This window comes from Lacerta agilis, chromosome Z, assembly GCF_009819535.1.
Source record: "Lacerta agilis isolate rLacAgi1 chromosome Z, rLacAgi1.pri, whole genome shotgun sequence".
In the NCBI taxonomy this organism is placed as follows: domain Eukaryota; kingdom Metazoa; phylum Chordata; class Lepidosauria; order Squamata; family Lacertidae; genus Lacerta; species Lacerta agilis.
The window spans coordinates 13,953,884-13,972,727 of NC_046331.1; the positions used below are offsets into that span (position 1 = coordinate 13,953,884).

Consider the following 18,844-nt stretch of genomic DNA (forward strand, 5'->3'; position numbering starts at 1 on the left):
AAACAGCCAGAGAAGGGGCGAGCTTAAGAGCTTCTAATACAGAGCTTTAGGTTTCAACAATTTAAATCACACCCATAAGCTATGATTCTCAGAAAACTAGGTTTTCAACTGAGGCAGGATAATATTGCATAACCTTCTCCATTTTTAAAACACACATACACACACACACACACACACACACACACACCAAATACACAACATTTCTAGCCTTTTAAACACAGACCAAGATCATTTCTGACAAGCGTAAAAAGTATGACTAAGCTTTATTTATAGGGCAGCCTAAATAACATGGACCTTCTAGGGAGTGGGGGAGAGAAACATTAGATAAAAGTGTTTATGCTGAAATCTAGTTTTTCAGATTGTTTTGAGGTTTGTTTTTTTCTAAATGGAGAAATATGTACTATAACGGATGAACCAGGAGAAAATTGACTGCCAGCAAATGGTAAGCTGGAGAAGTTCAAGTAGGTAGTGTCGAGAGAGATATCTGTCATTGGGAAGGCATTTCAAAAATTGAGACAGAGCTTAAAACCCCATCATGAATGTCAGAGGTAATGTTTATTCTCTTTCTGATGTCAAATAAAAACGGTCTTTCATTTTAATTTGCCCCGGGCTTTTCCAGACACGCATTTTTCATGGGATGGATGTTCCTCATACATGAAAATGTTTTGCAGTGCCCATCTGTCTTCACTGGCATCAAAATACCAGCCTATACATTTTTCTCATTGACTTCATACAGTGCAAAAACTTTAACTTGGAACTGTGTCAGAAATATAGTGCATGGATAATGTAATGTTTCTGAAAGCCAGTTGCTAGAAACCACAGAAAGAGAGAGTGCTCTTGTATTCAGGTCCTGCTCTATGGTTTTCCACTGAGGAATCTGATCAACCCCTGTGAGAAAAGAATGCTGGATTAGATAGACCACTTACCTGATCCAGCAAAGTTCTTCTAAGGTCCAGAGTGGTATGGTATCATCATTATTTTCAATTGTTTTACTTCCTTATTTTCTAAACATTTATTATCCCTTGTAATTGTGGTTGAAGATGAATAAATGTTGATTAGATGTTGTTATTTCTTAACTTTATTTCATTTTCATCACTAAGAATTTGGATTGGGGACCAATGGCAACTTTATAAGCTCACCAAGGGATCTATGAGTTCAAAAGTTTGGAAAACCATAAGAACATAAGACAAGACTGCTAGATCAGACCAGTGGCTCATCTTGTCCATAATCCTGTTCTCACAGTGAGCAACCAAGTGCCTCCTACAGAGGTAAGCAGAACATGATGGCAAAGCAACTCTTGCCTTCTGTGGTTCCCAGCAACTGGGGAAATGAGTTCCACAGTAACTCTGTGCTGCACAATGAAAGCCTTTCTTTGATCTGTCCTGAATCTTCCAACATTCAGCTGCGTTGGATGCCAATGAGTTCTAGCGTTATGAGAGAGGAATAAAAACTTTTCTCCATGCCATGTATAATTTTATAAACATTATCTACCATGCTGCCTCTTACTCATTTTTTCTCTAAACTAAAATGCTCCAAATGCTGCAAACTTTCCTCATAGCAGTCACACCAGTCCTGAAGTAAAGGATCCAGGGTTTTTAAACGAACAGCAAGCAAGTATAGCCTTAAAACAAAACAAAAAAAAGTGGGGGGACAACTACACATGCCTGTCCTGTGTCAACTCTTTAATGAGGAGCAAATGAAATCAGGAACGCAACATGCTGCCCATTGCTGGCTCATTAAACACATCCCACTGTCAACACAGATGGTTTTGGGGGACGCGTGCAGTTTATCGTAAAGGGAAATTCTCCCGGCAGAAACTTGAACCACTTCCAAACTGAAGCTATCCTCCTACCCTCCTGGCACATGAATTCCAAATACTTCAAAGAAGAAAGGAAGAACAATGATTGTTCCAGGAGATGATGAAGGCTGGGACTCACACAGGAGCATCAGCAACTTCACTGCTGTTCCCACTTGTTCCCTTGACCAGATTGAACCATTGTTTAAAAAACACCTCAAAACGAAACCCACAACCAAATTAATGAGTAGAAGTTAAGCTATAAGTGTTCACTATTAACTCTTAAGGGTATAAGAATAGCCTTCCTGCTGGATCAAGCCAATGGCCCATCTAGTCTAGCATCCTGTTCTCACAGTGGCCAATTAGATGCCCCAATGGGGAATCCTCAACCAAGACCTGAGCACATGGGCAATGTTCCCGCTTGAAGTTTCCAGCAACCAATATTCAGAAACATTACTGCCTCTGACCATGTGTATCTGAAGAAGTGTGCATGCACACGAAAGCTCATACCAGGAACAAACTCAGTTGGTCTCTAAGGTGCTACTAGAAAGAATTTTCGATTTTGTTCTGACCATGGAGTCTGATTGCTGCCATTATGGCCAGTAGCCATCAACAGCCCTTTCCTCAATGAATCTGTCTAATCCTCTTTTAAAGCCACCCAAGTTGGTGCCTCCTGTGGGAGTGAGTTCCATGGTTTAACTACTGTGTGGAGTATTTTATTTTCTCTGTCCTGAAACTTCAAACATTCAGCTTTATTCGATGCTCACAAGTTCTAGTGTTTTGAGAGGGGGAGAAAAGCTTTTCTCTATCCACTCTCTTCAAGCCAGGCATAATTTTATAAACTTAGATCAGGTTGCCTCTTAGTCACATTTTCTCTAAACTAAAAAGCCCCAAACACTGCAACTTTTCCTCATAGGAGAGTCGCTCCCACTGGCGGAGGAAGAGGAGTGCAGGGGGAGGGCACCGCCCCCAGCAGCGCGATCCTAGTGGGGTGCCATTGCGGCTCCCCCACCCACCCACACTGGGCGCCACGCCCCAGGGCACGCGCCATGCCCCCGGGACTCACGCCAGCCCCCCGCCTGCTCTCCGCCCCCCCCCCCCGCATGAAGCTCCACCACTGGTCGCTCCTTCCCTTGTACATTTTGGACCATTTATGCAGGGTGCTGGCTAGGCTTATGGAGCCTTTACTGTTGCTTGTTTGAAGGCAGAGTCTGACCTACATCATGCCCAGCACTTCCCTATGCATGTGTGGGGTGGGAACAAGTTTAATAGCATCAAAAAAATAAAAATAAATGTAAGCTCCTAGTTACCATCCACAAAGGAATCCCTGAAAACCTGCTAGGAACCCCTCAGTTTCTGGAACACATTTTCAAAACCAAAAGCAGAATGGTTTGGAAGCATAGGCTCTTTTCCTCTCTCATTTGGGGAAGGTGCCATACATAGTTCATTGGTACAGCATCTGTCTTGCATGCAGAAGGCCCCAGGTCTAAGCCTTAGCAGTACATCCAGGTAGGGTTGGTAGAGATTCCCTATCTGAGATCCTGGAGTCATTGTAGACAGTACTGAACTGGATGGACCAGTGGTTTGGCTCAGCATAAAGCAGTTTTCTATATTCCTTTATAAAAATCGAGAAAGCTCTTTCCAGCAACAGCCATGACAATCTTCCACAGGAGGGAAAGGCACAGCAGTGCTGGGATAGCATAATCCCAACTCTTTAGCACTTTCATGTTTTATGTTGTGGCCAAAACACACACATGCATACCTCCATCCAAAAAAGAGAAAGGTGCATTATCACAGTCCAAGGATACATTGCAGCCAAGTAAAGACAATCAAGGAGGGAGCAGAATGGTGAAATGGGCATGAATCATTGAATCATAGAATTGTAGAGCAGGGCCTGGAGAGATATCCCAGGGCTGGATAGAGAGGTCTGGAGGGATGGATTCAGCCCTGGGGCCTGAGCTTCCCTCACCTATAAACTATATCAGATATTGTGACAGTTTCTTCAGGCAATGCTTCCCACTTGCATCCAGCACAGCCTCCTCCTGCCACCCTGTGGACATCTCACAACAGATTCCTGTAAAAAAGATGTGTGTCTTTCTTTGTGTGCATTATCACCACCAGCAGAACATCTTGGTTCAAACATCTTAGTGCATATCATGCCCATTCTTCAACACACTGCTTGGTCAAAGGTGTCTCCAGATTTTTTGCTACTCAATCAAAATATGTGGTCAAGACCAACTCATTCATCCTCAATTCATCTGGAGAAGCCAGGGGAATGTAAGAAGAGCCCTGCTGGATCAGGCCAGTGGCCCATCTAGTCCAGCATCCTGTACTCACAATGGCCACCAAGATGCCTCAATGGGAAATCCTCATGCAGGATCTGAGCACAAGATAAACACTCCCCATGCATGTGATTGTTGTTGGAAAAGTGGAATACAAATATAAAATCAAAATCTATCAAATTCCCAGCAACTGGCATTCAGAGGCACACTGCTTCTGACAGTGGGACTGGAACATAAGAAGAGCCTAGCTGACAGATTTGATCAATGACCCAGGATCCTGTTCTCATAGTGGCTAACCAGATGCTCCAATGGGAAGCTCACAAGCAAGAACTGAACACAACAGCACATCCTGCCCCATGGCTTTCAGCAACTGATACTCAGAAGAATGCCTAGTGGCCATAAAAGTATTCAGAGCACTCTTAAGTCTCCTAGTAATGGTTAAGAGACCAGCCCACTTTGTGTCTACACTGGAAGTTTACACGGTATTCCTGGGCTCTTTACCAACAAAATCCACAACCAAACTGTATCATCAGATTCATGTGTCCTTTCTGCATATAATACAGAGGCTGGGAATGTCCCTTGCCTGAAACCCTGCAGGGCCACTGCCAGTCATTTTAGACAATACTGAGCTAGATGGAACCATGATCTGACTCTAAACAAGACAGCTTCCTATGTTTTTATATCCCTAGTGCATCTCTTAATACTGTCATGGTCCAGATATGACCACATCTAAGCAATTCAAAGCTCAGCAGATTCTGGAAAGGAGATGCAGGCAACATCTCCCATGGGTATAAAGTATGATTCTGCAGATCATTTTCACACCAGGCCATCTCCCATTTATTCTTAACATTACGATCTTGTATTCTGTTTTAATATTTTTTATACAAGAGATACAGAGACTTGGATAGTGGCAGCTTTATTCACACCAGTTCTCTCCCTCTCTGTGTGTGCGTGTTACTGGTGATCTCTGGATTCCTCCACTTTGTAACACATATTACAAGTCTCTTAGGACCATGAGTTCATTCCTTTCAGCCCAGATATCCATGGATTTCACAAGCGATGGAGCCGGAACCTTGAACTCCACCTTCAGTTACAACAAACAGATGAGCTCAGCTTCCTGAAAAGCAGCACATACAAAAAAGGAGATGTGTTCCTCTCCCCATATTGTGCTGACCAGAAACTTTCACCTAGGCTCAGCTTACTTAAGGTCTGGTCAGATAAATGACTTTTTTTTATTTAAACAATTGGGAGTGCATAATTTTGTAGGCTTCCTCTGGTAGAGGGGACCCAGCATTTGGATTGCAGATTAATTTTTATTTTTTATTACGTTTATACCCTCCTTTTTTCTCCGCATATACATGGGTCTCCCTCCTGCTCATTTCATCTGCATGCAACAACCCTGTGAGGTGGGTTATAGGCTGAGAGAAAGGGGCAGTGACTGGCCCAAGGTCACACCCAGTGATATTCATGGCCAAGTGGGGAGCTCCCCCAGGTCAAAGTCCAAAACTCTAACTGAAACACCACAGTGGAGCTCTGAATTTGATTTGCCTCTCCTTCATTTTGTATGTGCAACTGTCAGGACTATCTACTGGTCAATATGCAAGAAGTCACTGAAGAAATGCACCCTACCTGCTACCTCCACATCATGTCCAGGTAATTGTACTTCATCACCATAACCACCTGTATAAAGTATCAGTATTGTAAAATGAGCCCTACTGGATCAGACGGGGGGGGGGGGTGTCCCTAGATTAGCATCCTGTTCTCACAATCGCCAACTAAGAATGCCGCAACTGAGAACCCTGCAAGTAAGACCTCTCTAGCTGTTTCCCATCACCTGGTATTCAGCAGGAGACTGCCCCTGGGCATGGAGGTTCTGCTACCACAACAGATCTCCTTAATGGGAGACTGGCTGCTGGATCAGGCCAAAAGGGGCCCATCCTATTCTCACAGGGGCCAACCAGATGCCCCAATGGAAAACCCACAAGCCAGAAATGAGCAGAACAGCAGCTCTCGCCACTTGCAATTCCCAACAACTGGTATTCAGAGGCATACTGCATCCAACAGTGCAGGCAGAACATACCCATCACCACTAGTTGCCATTGATCCTTCCTGGAATACAACCAGACCTCCATTGCCAATCTTCTTTTTGCAATGTGAAGCCACAGGGGAGAACAAAGTAAGCTTTAGAGCAGGAATCAGCAAACTTTATCAGCAGGGGGCCAGCCCACTGTCCCTCAGACCTTGGGGGCAGCTGGACTATATTTTGATTTTTTTTAAAATGAATGAATTCCTATGCTCCGCAAATGACACAGAGATGCATTTTAAATAAAAGCACACATTCTACTCATGTAAAAACACACTGACTCCCAGACCATCCGTGGGACGGATTTAGAAGGTGATTGGGTCAGATCCGGCCCCCGGGCCTTAGTTTGCCTACCTATGCTTTAGAGTGTAGTTTGTGTGTTATTTCATATTTACAAAAATAATTACATACCAACCCTTCACAAAACATCACGGCACTGTACAGCAACACAAAAACTTATAAATGCAATGTAAAACTATCATTAAAATGACTGGCTACTCAAGAAGTTTTTTATTAACTGCACTGGCCGATAAGCATCAACAAAGTCTTCAAGAGACACCTGAAAGTCAAAAGCGAGGGTTCCTGCTGAATCTCTGCCAAAAGAGTGTTCCACAGCATGGGGGTTTTGATATTCAATGCCCATTAGCACTTCTCTGGTTGACTTCAGTGAGTGGGCTAGGTTATAAGGCCTCAGGTGGTCCTTAATGTATCCTAGATGCAAGTTGCTCATGCGAGGTCAGCACAAAGGCTCAGCCCTTGCCCCATCACTGCTGCAATCAGAGATTCCACAAGAGATACACAGAAAATCATCAGCTCAACATGGAAAGGTCCCCTAGTGAGAAGTCTGAAAACCACTAGGTATTTTCTTTCTTTCTTTTATTTGGTAGACATCAACATGGTGCCTGCAGACTCCACTGTGCCTACTGGTCCCTCCTATGGTGCTCAGAAATGATATTGGGAAATAACCCCATTTTGTGTTATGCCAAACGCTCCATGGCCACCATTTTGTGACTGACGCCCACGGCATTCTCTCTAAATTCCAACCTCTCCCAAAAAAGTGACCTCTTATTTTACGTATTGCTAGCTACCATTATTATATGAAAATGAATCCCACAACCTAGTGGATGCGAGTACAGCTACAATTTAGAAGGTGTCACATGACACAGAGGCCTTCAACCTGAAAACACAGGACTTATAGTTTCATCAGAATCAGAACCCCCAAATGCCTCAATTGCCCAAATGTCGAATGTGGTATGTAGTATTCATAAAACAGACCCGTTTGTACAAACCTCCATTTCTCTTAATTCCATGTGTCATACACTTCCACAAATTAATATTTTTGCTACATTTGCAAACACAGGTGAAAACACTGAATGCAAATTAAGCAATTGTTTTTTGCATGGAAAAAAGGAGTTAAAATTAAGACATGGAGGCTCTTACCGTGAACCAGAAAGATGTTGCAGTGGGCAGACCCATGCCTGGATGCTTCCTTCTTCCCTGGGCCTTTGATAAAGTGAAGTGTGGGCAGACTCGGCCTCCGCTGGTCCCCAAGAACTTTTCCAGGCTGCTGACCCATAAAGTATTGAAAGGTGGGTGGTCCCGACCTGAGAAGACACCAACCTTCCAGATTGGCAGAGATACCTTCACAAGGAAGTGTGTTCCTTGGGGGTAGCGTGGGACGGAGACCAGATCACTCAAGGCATGTGGTTCAAGTCAAGAGGCAGAGCACATTTTTCCAGACACTGCTTCTTTCTCAGAACACTATATTAGAAGTTCCACTTAGCAGCCACAAAAGCCACTAATTTATTTATTTTTTAAGTTTTTTAAGTTAAGAGGGGAAGAAGAAGTCTTGTCCCTGATCTTCCACTGGGTGAGCCAATACTAGATCTCACCCAGGGCAGGGAGAGGTCATTTTCCTTCAGATCGGTATCAAAATTCTTTTCTTTTCTTTTCTTTTGCATAGCAATCACTTCTCACCGGCCAAAAAAAAAGGCAGCATTTGGCTTTCAAGTATTATTCAAGTCTGAAAGAAAGGTGTTTGTGTGACAGGGTCATTGATTCTTCCCCAGATCACAAAAAAGACATAAAGCAGTTAAAAATTTCTGAGGCTCTGTAGTTGGGTTCCACAGAAAGTGGAATATTTCAGTGGACTTCATGGTCTGTGCCAAACTCTACCCGTCCCATAGTAAAAGTCACAAGTCATCCAGTGGCACTTCTCTGATGTCCCAGTGAAAGTGAAATGCATAATTGTGCTGGAGGGGGTCATTTTGAAGAAGCAAATATTAAAGTCATCAGCAAAAAGAGAGATTAAGATGCTCCTGACCTGATCACATAAATATACGTATGTCACCTGACACAGGAGTCACAACTCCAGGATGGAGGGAGGTGGTTAGTCCAAATCTGCACCGCAGTAGGAAGGTTTTCACATAAAAGCCTGACCAAGCCAGCTTCATCCCAGCTCAGCTGCTTCGCAAAGGTTTCTTGGGATATTCCTTGGGAAGGCAGATGCTTCGGATCAACTCCAGCAAAAAAAAAAAAAAAAAAGACCGAAGACTGAAAGGACACCCAGAATGACCCAAAAGAGCTCAAATTGAGGATTAGTGGGGTTTGCACAGTCGACTCTGAAGCAGTAGAACACCCCACATCCCCACCCAGCATCCAAAATCTACCGAAAAGTTGAGACCACCTGAAGCTGAGTGCCAGGAGAAAGTCAGGGAGTTAGAGTGTGTTTGTTTGCAATCATAGAAGGAAGGGAAAGGGACTGAGGGGAAGAGGAAACACAGATGGAATGAAAAATGCGTGGAATGGAGAATGAGGTCCTGTCAACAAAGAGGGAATCTCCCCCCTCGCCCCCCAAGTGGAAGAGGAGAGGCAGGAAAACAAAACCTTGAGGAATACAGAGTCTGTATGAAGAAGGAAGGAGGAGAATGAAAATTCCTATTACTTTTTTGGGGGGCGGGGGCGGTGTTAATTAAAGCTTCTTTCAGTTAAATGGAAATCAAAGTGCTGAAAGGGAAGGAGCGGTAAAAGGGTGAAGTTAAAATGAGTAACAATGGGTAAGTGGAGGAAAGTCACAGATTCTATTTTTTTTTTTTAAGGGAGGGTGTGTAAGAGAGACTGAGGGGAACACGTAGTGCAACTCCCTGCAGAAAATGTGAGGAAGAGGGGGGAAAGGGGAAAGAGAGAGAGAGCAGCACACAAGACTCCAAATATCCAAAAAATAATGATGAAAACAACGGGGTAGGGTGTTAATATATCCCAAAGCCTTAAAGGTAGAAAAGAGATATTGACGGGACGGGGCACACACACAATCACTATAGAAAATGGGGAGCGGGGAAAGAGAAGGGGGTCATAAATGAGGGAGAGAAGGAAAGGTCTGAGTTTGGGGAAGGAGAAGAGGGTCTCAAATGAGGGGGCAAGAGTGGGGGAGTCTCAAATGCGACCGAGAAAAAAGGGGTGTCCAATGGGGAGGGGAGAGAAGGGAAGGTCTCGAACTGAGGGGAAGAAAGGGGGTCTCAGATTGCGTTAAGTGAACGAAGGGGAGGAATTGAGCAGGGTGGGGTCCTCTCCCTCCTTCCCAATGGAAGGGGAGGTGGCTCAGAGCAGGCCCGAAGCGACGTTGACGGGCGCAGTGCGGCTTCCCACCGCTTCTCCTCGCCTGGGCAGCCCCCCTACCCCCGCTTTCCCCTCGCTCTCCCAGCTTCTCCACACACACGCGCCCACACACCACGCCCTCCCGGCCCTCCAGCCCCGGAGGCAGGGGGTTGCTTCGTCCTGGGGCTGCTGGGTCCAGTCAGTCAGTGTCAGCCAGCCAGCACTGGGGCGGCGGCGGCGGCCACCCGGTGGCGGCCATGATGGGAAGGGAACCGGCCTGCGGAGGAGGCTCATTGTTGCCGCCTTCTCAGCAGCGGCGCGAGGGGAGGAGCTCGCAGGGACAGCGGCCCGACCAGGGAGGAGGGGAGGGGAGGCTGGGGTGGGAGCAGGGGGGCCTCTTACTCAGGAGGGCGAGGGAGAGATTCCAAGGTTTCCTTTAAAAAAGAAAAAGCAAGTCTCCAGCATTTGTAGAAGCTATGAGGCAAAAGATGTAGATGTTATTATTACTCAGAGTAGAACTGTTGAAAGGTAAGTGCTTGCAGCCAGGTAAGTCCTACTTAGAGCAGGTTGATTCAAATGGGTCTGGTTAATGACGCCCATGCCATTAACTAACAGCTTTCATTTCAGTGGGTCGGCTCTAAAGTAGGACTAGAATTGGATACAACCCATAATTATTAATTGCACTTACTGGTTGCTTTTTTTTTTTTACGAGAACCATTATACAAGCATTAAAACCAAGTATACTGTGTGTGTGTGAATAGATATAGATAGATAGATATAGATATAGATACACATACACACACCTTGCCTGTTTCTCTGAGAAGGACTCAAAGTGACTTACAGCTAAAAATAAGAACGGATAAAAACATGAGGGAAAAGCAATTAGACAATGATAAAAAGAATTACACATTGATAAAATTATAGCAGGTCTGAGCCCACCTCACTAAAAGGAAATTATTTACATTTTTGTGAGAGAAATTAACCTGCTCTCTCCTCTTTAGTGTTTTACATTGTTTCCCTCCCTCTCAAGAAATTTCCTGTGGGCACCCATTGTGTTCAACCATTTACTCACAGGTAAATTGATATTAGATCTTGGCGGAGAGTTCAAAGCCTAGGCATGATACGTGTGAGCAACCTAAAGACATCTGCAAGGGGGGCATCCCACATAATCTCCAGATTTCCAGCTTCCATTTTTAAAAAGTACATGTAAGCATTTTTAGAAGCTTTTTTATTTTTTAAGGCAAAATATAGGGGCACTATTGTGGTGCTGGTGGTTTTTCTTAAAGAAACTAGCCTGCTTCTTTCCCCTTCGTAGTTTACTTTGGGGAACCCCCTGGAAAAATCCCTGCTGAGCCCCATGGATGACATCAAGGGGGTGGGGCTCAGTCCCATCATGTAAGTGAGTACTGTATAACAGATATCAGACTTGAGGGTCCAAGCTGTTTTTCAAAGTCAAAAGTACACAAAATCTATGGATCAAATACACAAACCCCCGCTGCAGGCTTGTTGACATTCTCAAAGAACTCTGGAAAATTTAGCAAGACATGACTTAAGTCAAGGCAAGACTTGTTATTGTGAATACAGTATTAGGCAAGCTTAGCGTTTCCAAAGCTTGAGACTTCGTTTACTAAACACCTACCAAATAAATATGCCTAAATTAGATCACTCTCTAGGGGTATCGGAAGATTTTCCAATGCAAATGGGCCTGATTTAGAAACATAGTACAATTGTACCTTGGTTGTTGAACGCCTTGGTATTCGTACGTTTTGGCTACCGAACACCACAAACCCGGAAGTGAGTGTTCTGGTTTCCGAACGTTCTTTGGAACCCAAACATCCGATGCAGCTTCCACAGCTTCCAACTGAGTGCAGGAAGCTCCTGCAGCCAATCGGAAGCCGTGCCTTGGTTTTTGGAAGTTGAACAGACTTCTGGAACGGATTCCATTCGAGAACCAAGGTACGACTGTACCATAGAATTGTAGAGTTGGAAGGAACCATAAGTGTCATCTATTCCAAGTCCCTGCAATGCAGAAATCTTTTACCCAATGTGGGACTCGAACCTATGACCCTGAGATTAAGAGGTTCATGCTCTACCTATTCTATGTTTTGGTAGGTGAGGGACAGACTCCATGCCACTGCTGATAGCTTGCCATTCTCCATCCTGAATTCCCCCTCACACCCAGCTATGGAAACATACAAGGCTACCAGTCCATACTATCTGTCATAGCAGTGACTGGTGGTCATTCTCAAGAATCGCTGGTCTTTCTCAGCTTTTACTGTCAGAAATCCTTTTGGTTTCGGAACAGTGGTCCATGCATCTATGTGGTTGATTCCGACTGCCAGTGATTTAAGATAGAGAGTCTGCCTCAGCCAGAGTGGCTTGGTTTTGCAGTCAATGTTATGAGAGGAACAGAGGCCCCCACAATCACATGGCAGAAGATTCCAGGGTCTGTCTTTGGAATCTTTAATGCTAACTGGCAGTGACTTTCTGGGGTCTCAGGCTGGAATCTTTCCCAGTCCTTGTGTTTTAGGGAGTAGAGCATCTGCTTTGCATGCAGAAGGTCCCAGGTTTGATTCCCCAGCATCTCCAAATAGACCTGGGAAAGATTCCCACCTGAAACCCCCAAACCCGCTGTCAGCATAGGCAGTATTGATTTAGATAGACCAATAATCTGATTCATTAGGCCCAATATTATTATTATTTATATCCAGCTTGTCTCCATAAGAACATAAGAAGAGCCTGCTTGATCAGGCCAGTTGACCATCTAGTCAAGCATCCTGTTCTCACAATGGCCAACCAGATGTCCCAATGGGAAACCTGCAAGCAGGACCCAAGCACAAGAGGACTCTCCCCTCCTGTGGTTTCCAACAATTGCTAATCAGAAGCATCTACTGCCTCCAACTGTAGAGGCAAAGCATTGTCATCATAGCTAGTAGCCACTGGTAGTCTTATTCTCCTCCATGAATTTGTCCAATGCGCCCTAAAAGCCATCTAAGTTGGTGGCCATCATTGCTTCCAGCAGGAGCAAGTTCCATAATTTAATTACGTGCTGTGTGACCAATCCCTTCCTTTTGCCTGTCCTGAAGCTTCCAGCATTCAGCTTCCTTTGATGTCCATGAGCTCTAGTGTTTGGAGAGAGGGAGAAAGGTTCTTCCTTATCCACTTTCTCTATGCTGAGCATAATTTTATAAACTTCTATCTTGCTGTCTCCTACTCGCCTTTTCTCTAAAATAAAAACCCCAAAAAGCTGCAGTCTTACTATGTTTGCCTATATTTGAAACACCTTTATTTTTGCACCAGGTTGTGGTTTGTGCTAGTTAAGAAGAGGTAGTGTTCTAACATTGCTTGACAAAACAAAAACCCTACTTTAAAAATTTGGGGGGGGGGGGTAGCATGGTTGCATTGGATGAATTTACTCTGGACCAATTGGTAGATGAGGAAGATGAATTCTATATGTATGCTGTTTTAAAAGATACCACTTATCGGAGATGGCCCAATGGCAATATTTGCAGTTGCAGAATTTGTTAATAACCTTCTTTGGCCAAGCAGCTTTTACAACATCTAAGACACCAGAGATATTAGAACAATAGATTAAACCCTTTGAGGCTAAAAAGCTGGTGATCACTTTTTATAGATATTTGGTATCAATAAATCAGTCTGATGTGCAGATTATGAGAAATGAATGGAATAAAAAATGAAGGTTCCTGTGTTATCTTCTAATAGTGAAAAAGTGTTTTAGCTTCTGTAGCAAAGGTGTTGGATTTTAAATTACCGGTATGTCTTATACAACAAAAAATAGTATTTAGAATTTATTGGACTCCATAGAAAGGGACTATCTACGAAAACATATGGTTGGGAGATGTAATAAGGATAATGCTTCTTTGAAACATATGTTTATGCAGTGTCCCACACAAAATTCTGGGAGAAAATACTAGGTTGTATACATACTGTATTACTTTGGGAAAAACCTAATACTTTCAGAGAATATTATTATTTAAAATTATCTACCCACTATATGGAATTTGACAACTGGTCAACATAAATGGATTCTTCGTGCCCTCACTATGGCTAAAAGACTGATTGATCCAAAGACAGATAAATCAATGCCCCCTTTAATCAATGAAAAGAATATATGACAACTCTTGCAATATACAAACTGATTGCTTATAGAGATAGATTGTTTATGGACAAATATAATGACTTTTAGAATGCATTTGTAAAAAATATAGTAGGTTATAAATAAATAAATAAATTGTTACTTATCCCCCCCACCCATCTGGCTGGGTTGCCAGATGTATTGGAATAATAATTTCACTTATATTAGGCAACCATGTACAAAATTGCAGTTTTCCCTTATTCTTTATTTTATCTTTTTTCCTTTTTGTATTTTTATGTACTTTCTGTTTCCTTTTTTATTTCTTCCATTTAATTGATATATTGTCCATAAAATATAAATTTTTAAAAGAACAGTTGTGTCACTGGAGATCCTCTATTATTTTGAGCCCAGGCTGGGTGTGTGTCACAGGTTGGCCACTGTGAGAACAAGATGATGAGCCATTAGCCTAATCCAGCAGTCTCTTTTTCATGTTCTTACAAAAGCAATGTAATACTGAAAAACTCTCTGAACATACAGAATAAAATTTTGCCTAGGTCAGACCTAAAGGATTTAGAGACCCTGTAGTAGCTGATGCATGCCCTCTGGTCATCACAGGTCTCCAGATGTTTGGAGCTACAGCTGTCTGGCTGAAGCTGGTGGGAGCTGTCATTCAAAACACCTGGAGGGCATCATGTTGACGAAGGCTGCTGTAAATCCCTATTATTAATAACAATGCTATATCCTGCTCTTCTGAAGGTATCCAGCATAAATAAAACCATATCATATGTGAATAAAATTGCAATGGTTTCCAAAATTGGTAATGAAGAATATGAAATACAACCAGCACTTAAAAACACCTAAGTGGCAGCAAAGGAACATAATGGCAATAAAACTAGGTATTGCACATTAAAAGCCTGCCAAAAATGAAACTGTCTGTCTTCATTTTCTGCAGAAATACACATAAAAGAGGAAGCCTGACTTAATTTCTGTTGGGAGAGCATTCCACCACTGCGGAGAAGAGGAGGGCAAAAATTGGCATAAAGTTTGCGTATAGTAATTTATGTACATAGGTGTAAACTTACTGCTATAATCTAAATAGAAATGCAGCATGTCTCACTATAGTGGAGATGTGATCAGGAGACTTGTGTGCCTACTCATTCAGCTGTACATATGAACATAAGAAGAGCCTAGCTGCTGGATCTGGCCAATGGCCCATCTAATCTAGGATCTTGTGACACAGTGACCAACCAGATGCCCTTGTGATTCCCACCAGCTAGTAAGACCATAAGAAGAGCGTGCTGGATCAGATGAATGGCCCATCCCACCCAACATCCTGTTCTCACAGTGACTAGCCAGATGCCAATGGGGAACCTGCATGCAGGATCCAAGCACGAGCACTCTTCCCTCCTGCGGTTTCCAGCAACTGGTATTCAGAAAGTGTTACTGTCTCTGCCCATGGGGGCAGAATACAGCCATCATGTGTAGTAGCCATTGATAGCCTTGGTGGCTATTGCTACCTACTGTGCGTGTCAGGGGTTGACAGGGCTCTGATGAGTGCATGTAGCCAGCTGAATCCCTACCATCCTCCATCCCATTTTTAATGTTTGAGGTTTTACTGTGTTTTCAATATTTTGTTCAGAACTGCCCAGAATGGCTGGGGCAACCCAGTCAAAAGGGTGGCATATAAATAATAAAATCATCATCATTCCACTGTCTCCTAGAAACGAGGGAATAGCAGTGATGGCTTCCATGCAGGAGAAGCCTAAGGGTGCATGTGTGCATCTCATCAGATGAGGGTACATAAGCTGAAATGGGTGGGTGCATGGTCCCACTGTTGCTGCAACTGCTCCATATGACACGGACCTGTGAACAGCTGTCTAGACTCTAGATGCTGTGTGTGTGCGCGCGCGCATCAGGAGTACCTTGGGAGCTGTTGTAAGTGTGCACTTTCGACAATAAATAAGGGAAGTCACAAATCTTCTGGCATCCAGCTTCTAGTATTCTAATGTGATAAGAGAGGCATAAAAAGTTTGCTCTATTCACTTTCTTCATGCCATGCCTAAGATTATACGCTTCTATCTTTCTGCCTTTTCTCTTAACGGTTCCAAAGGGGAATTGCTCCATCCCATGGATCGTTTCAGCTGCCCTTTTATGAACTTGTCCCAACTCCGCAACATCCTATTTGGGGTGAGGTGACCAGAACTGCACACAGTGTTCTAAATGTGGTCGCGCCATAGTTTTGTATAATGTGATTCTGATATTAGTCGTTTTATTTTGTATTCCTTTCCTAATGACGGCATGATGTTTCATTGAGGGAAGAAGTACTATCTCCTGAACTACAGGGAATTGTGAACACAGCATGTTGGAGACATCCTCTGCTTCATTAACGGCCTCATCGCTAATAATGCCACTGCGGGGACCCCAATTTGCCTCTGCTTTCCGAGTACAATAATTAATCCAGGCATTTGTCATCTGCACATATACAATATCTTTCAAAAACTAGAGAGACTCAGAAGAAGACATTTCACTAGTGTCAACGTATCTCTTCTATCTTTATTAGAGCAAGCAGGCAGCATGCCTAATCTGACACTAAAGCAGCCCCAGAGCTTAATAAACGTGACACTAAAATGCACATTTCTCGATTTATAGAACTTCTCACGTTGCCATGTGCCAAAAGCAGAAAACTGACTTTGCAAGCCAGCTACCATGGCATTCTGGAAGACTTGAAAAAGCTCTCAAGTGCATGTTTGAACTGTGCTGTAAACAAGCTGGTAAGCCTGGGCCTTCTCTGAACTGCCACGTCATAAATTTGCTTTCCCTGACATCCATATTGCTTTAGGGACAGTTTCATTCATTCCCCTCCCTTTTTTATGGCTAAACAAAAACACAGGGAGATGTCTAGGTTGGTGAAAGATAGCAATGAAAAGCATTCCTGGTATGAGATAATTAGGAAAAAGCAAAAGCAAAGAGTCATGGGGAACTTAAGCATAGAAAGTCCCACTTTCATATTTTATTTTTTTGTTGAAGAAAAAGCTGCTTTGGAAATATGGCTCTGCCATAGTCCAGTCCAGAACAGCAATTCCCAAACTCAAGTGCTGCAATCAGAGATTCCCCGGGTCAGCCATGCCCTGGTGTCCTCTATGTTGAGCAATTATTATTATTCCCTAGGGTGCTCCAAAGTATGGGAGCAGCCACTGAGGAAGTCCTCTGTAATGCACTGTACGTGGGTCTGCCCTTGAAGTCTTTGTAAACTAATAGGTCAAGTGGCTGATGGGTGCCAGGTCCTTTGTTTCCATTTCGCACTAACTGATGTGTTCTCAAGTTCAGTTCAAGGTGCTGATGTTACCCTTTAAAGCACTAAATCCCTTGCAACTTGGATACCTTAAGGGGTGCCTCCTTCCATATGTTCCTCTTCACATGCCCCAAATGAAATCTAAAGTCCTGGCTCCAGCTCCCTCAACCTTTTGGTTTTAAGCAAAGTATGGTAAAATATATTGGGTTGGATTCAGAGATTACAGAGAAAATGCCCTGTGGAAGTTTATTCTTTGCCACTGGTTATCACTATGGCACAATCTCCCAAACCTGTACTTGATACAATGTATGTGGAGGGATGATTTCCAGAGCCCATGGGTAAAAACACTACAACTGAAAATCATGGCAATGGGAATCTCCCCTTTTAAACTACTGGAGCAGGATACAGTTCCTGCTAAAAGAACAGTAACGGGTAGATTAGAGGAGATGGACTTGCAGCAGAAAATGGCATTGGGTAATGGTACCTGTTCACCTCTAAACCTTGGGTTACTACCCCCCCTAAAACTCCCAAATTATTTGAATTCCTTAACTTCCTCAGCTCATAGATATGCCTTTATAAAGGCAAGGTTTAACACCTTCCCATCCAACGTGTTGAGAAATAGATTCTCCAATGGACAAATATCGCTCTTATGTGACTGTAATTGCAGAGAACCAGAATCGTTGTATCACATAATCTTTGATTGTGCTCTTCACTCCTTGGTCCAGGATTAAGTTTCTTGCTCCATATTTAAAGGGAATTGCCGATGACTCGAACGAAGCCAAACTGAGATACCTACTGAATGATGAAGACCCTCCAAGATCACTTACGGTTGCCAGATTTCTGATCACTGTCCTATCCCAAAAGAAGAAAAACGGACTTCTGGGTGGATTGGACATTCCTTTTAAATCATGACTCAGGATGTAATTATGTGTTACCTTAATTGATGTTTTTTATAATTTTATAAATAGGGGGTGATGTTTTATGTTGTAAATTTACTGCTTAGTCTGTTACTTTAAAGTCCTTTCGAAGTTCTAAGTAGAAAGGCTAAGTATATATGTATGTTGTTTGTAAAATCGTGCGTGATGGGACAATGGCCGTAATAATAAATATCTATCTATCTATCTATCTATCTATCTATCTATCTATCTATCTATCAGAGATTATAGGAAGACAGGAAGCTTCCTTACACTGGGTATACCGAGCTCAGTATTGTCTACACTGACTGGTAGCAGCTCTCCAGGGTTTCAGGCAGGGTTCTGTCCCAGATGGAGATGCCAGGGATTGTACCTAGGACCTTCTGCACCACTGAGCTACATCCCTTCCTTAACTACCCTTGGGTCCCATTGACATTATTGCTTTGTAATCACAATTTCAAATCATCAGTATAGATATCTTTTCCACAATCTCCAGTCTGACTGGGTTCAAACAACTTTATATAAGGGCATAAATCTAGGAAGACCAAGTCTACTTGATTGTTTGATCTATTTTGCCCTGCTATGAATTTTATTTTTTATGTGATTTCACTCTTTCCTTTAAGCAAAGATGAGCATATGGGGAAGCTTGAATATATGTATTACTCTCTCTTTTATTTTTTATTCCTTTCTTAATGCTATTCTTTCCTCCCTTCTTTGTCAAGTTTTATGTGCGAGTTATGGAAAAATGAGTGTTCTTCTTTGACCTTGCTGCTAGAATCTATGTACAA

At 43.1% G+C, this 18,844-nt stretch overlaps 1 protein-coding gene across 1 annotated transcript in view; it reads right to left on the reverse strand.

Moving 5' to 3' along the window:
• The window catches only part of ABL1 (ABL proto-oncogene 1, non-receptor tyrosine kinase), a 117,849-nt gene extending 108,785 nt beyond the window's left edge, over positions 1 to 9,064 (reverse strand). Inside the window, exon 1 of the mRNA XM_033138387.1 lies at positions 7,601 to 9,064. Within this exon, the coding sequence (XP_032994278.1) occupies positions 7,601 to 7,736 (136 nt within the window). The 5' untranslated portion in view covers positions 7,737 to 9,064. The remainder of the gene's footprint in view (positions 1 to 7,600) is intronic.
• Positions 9,065 to 18,844: the final 9,780 nt, after the last annotated feature.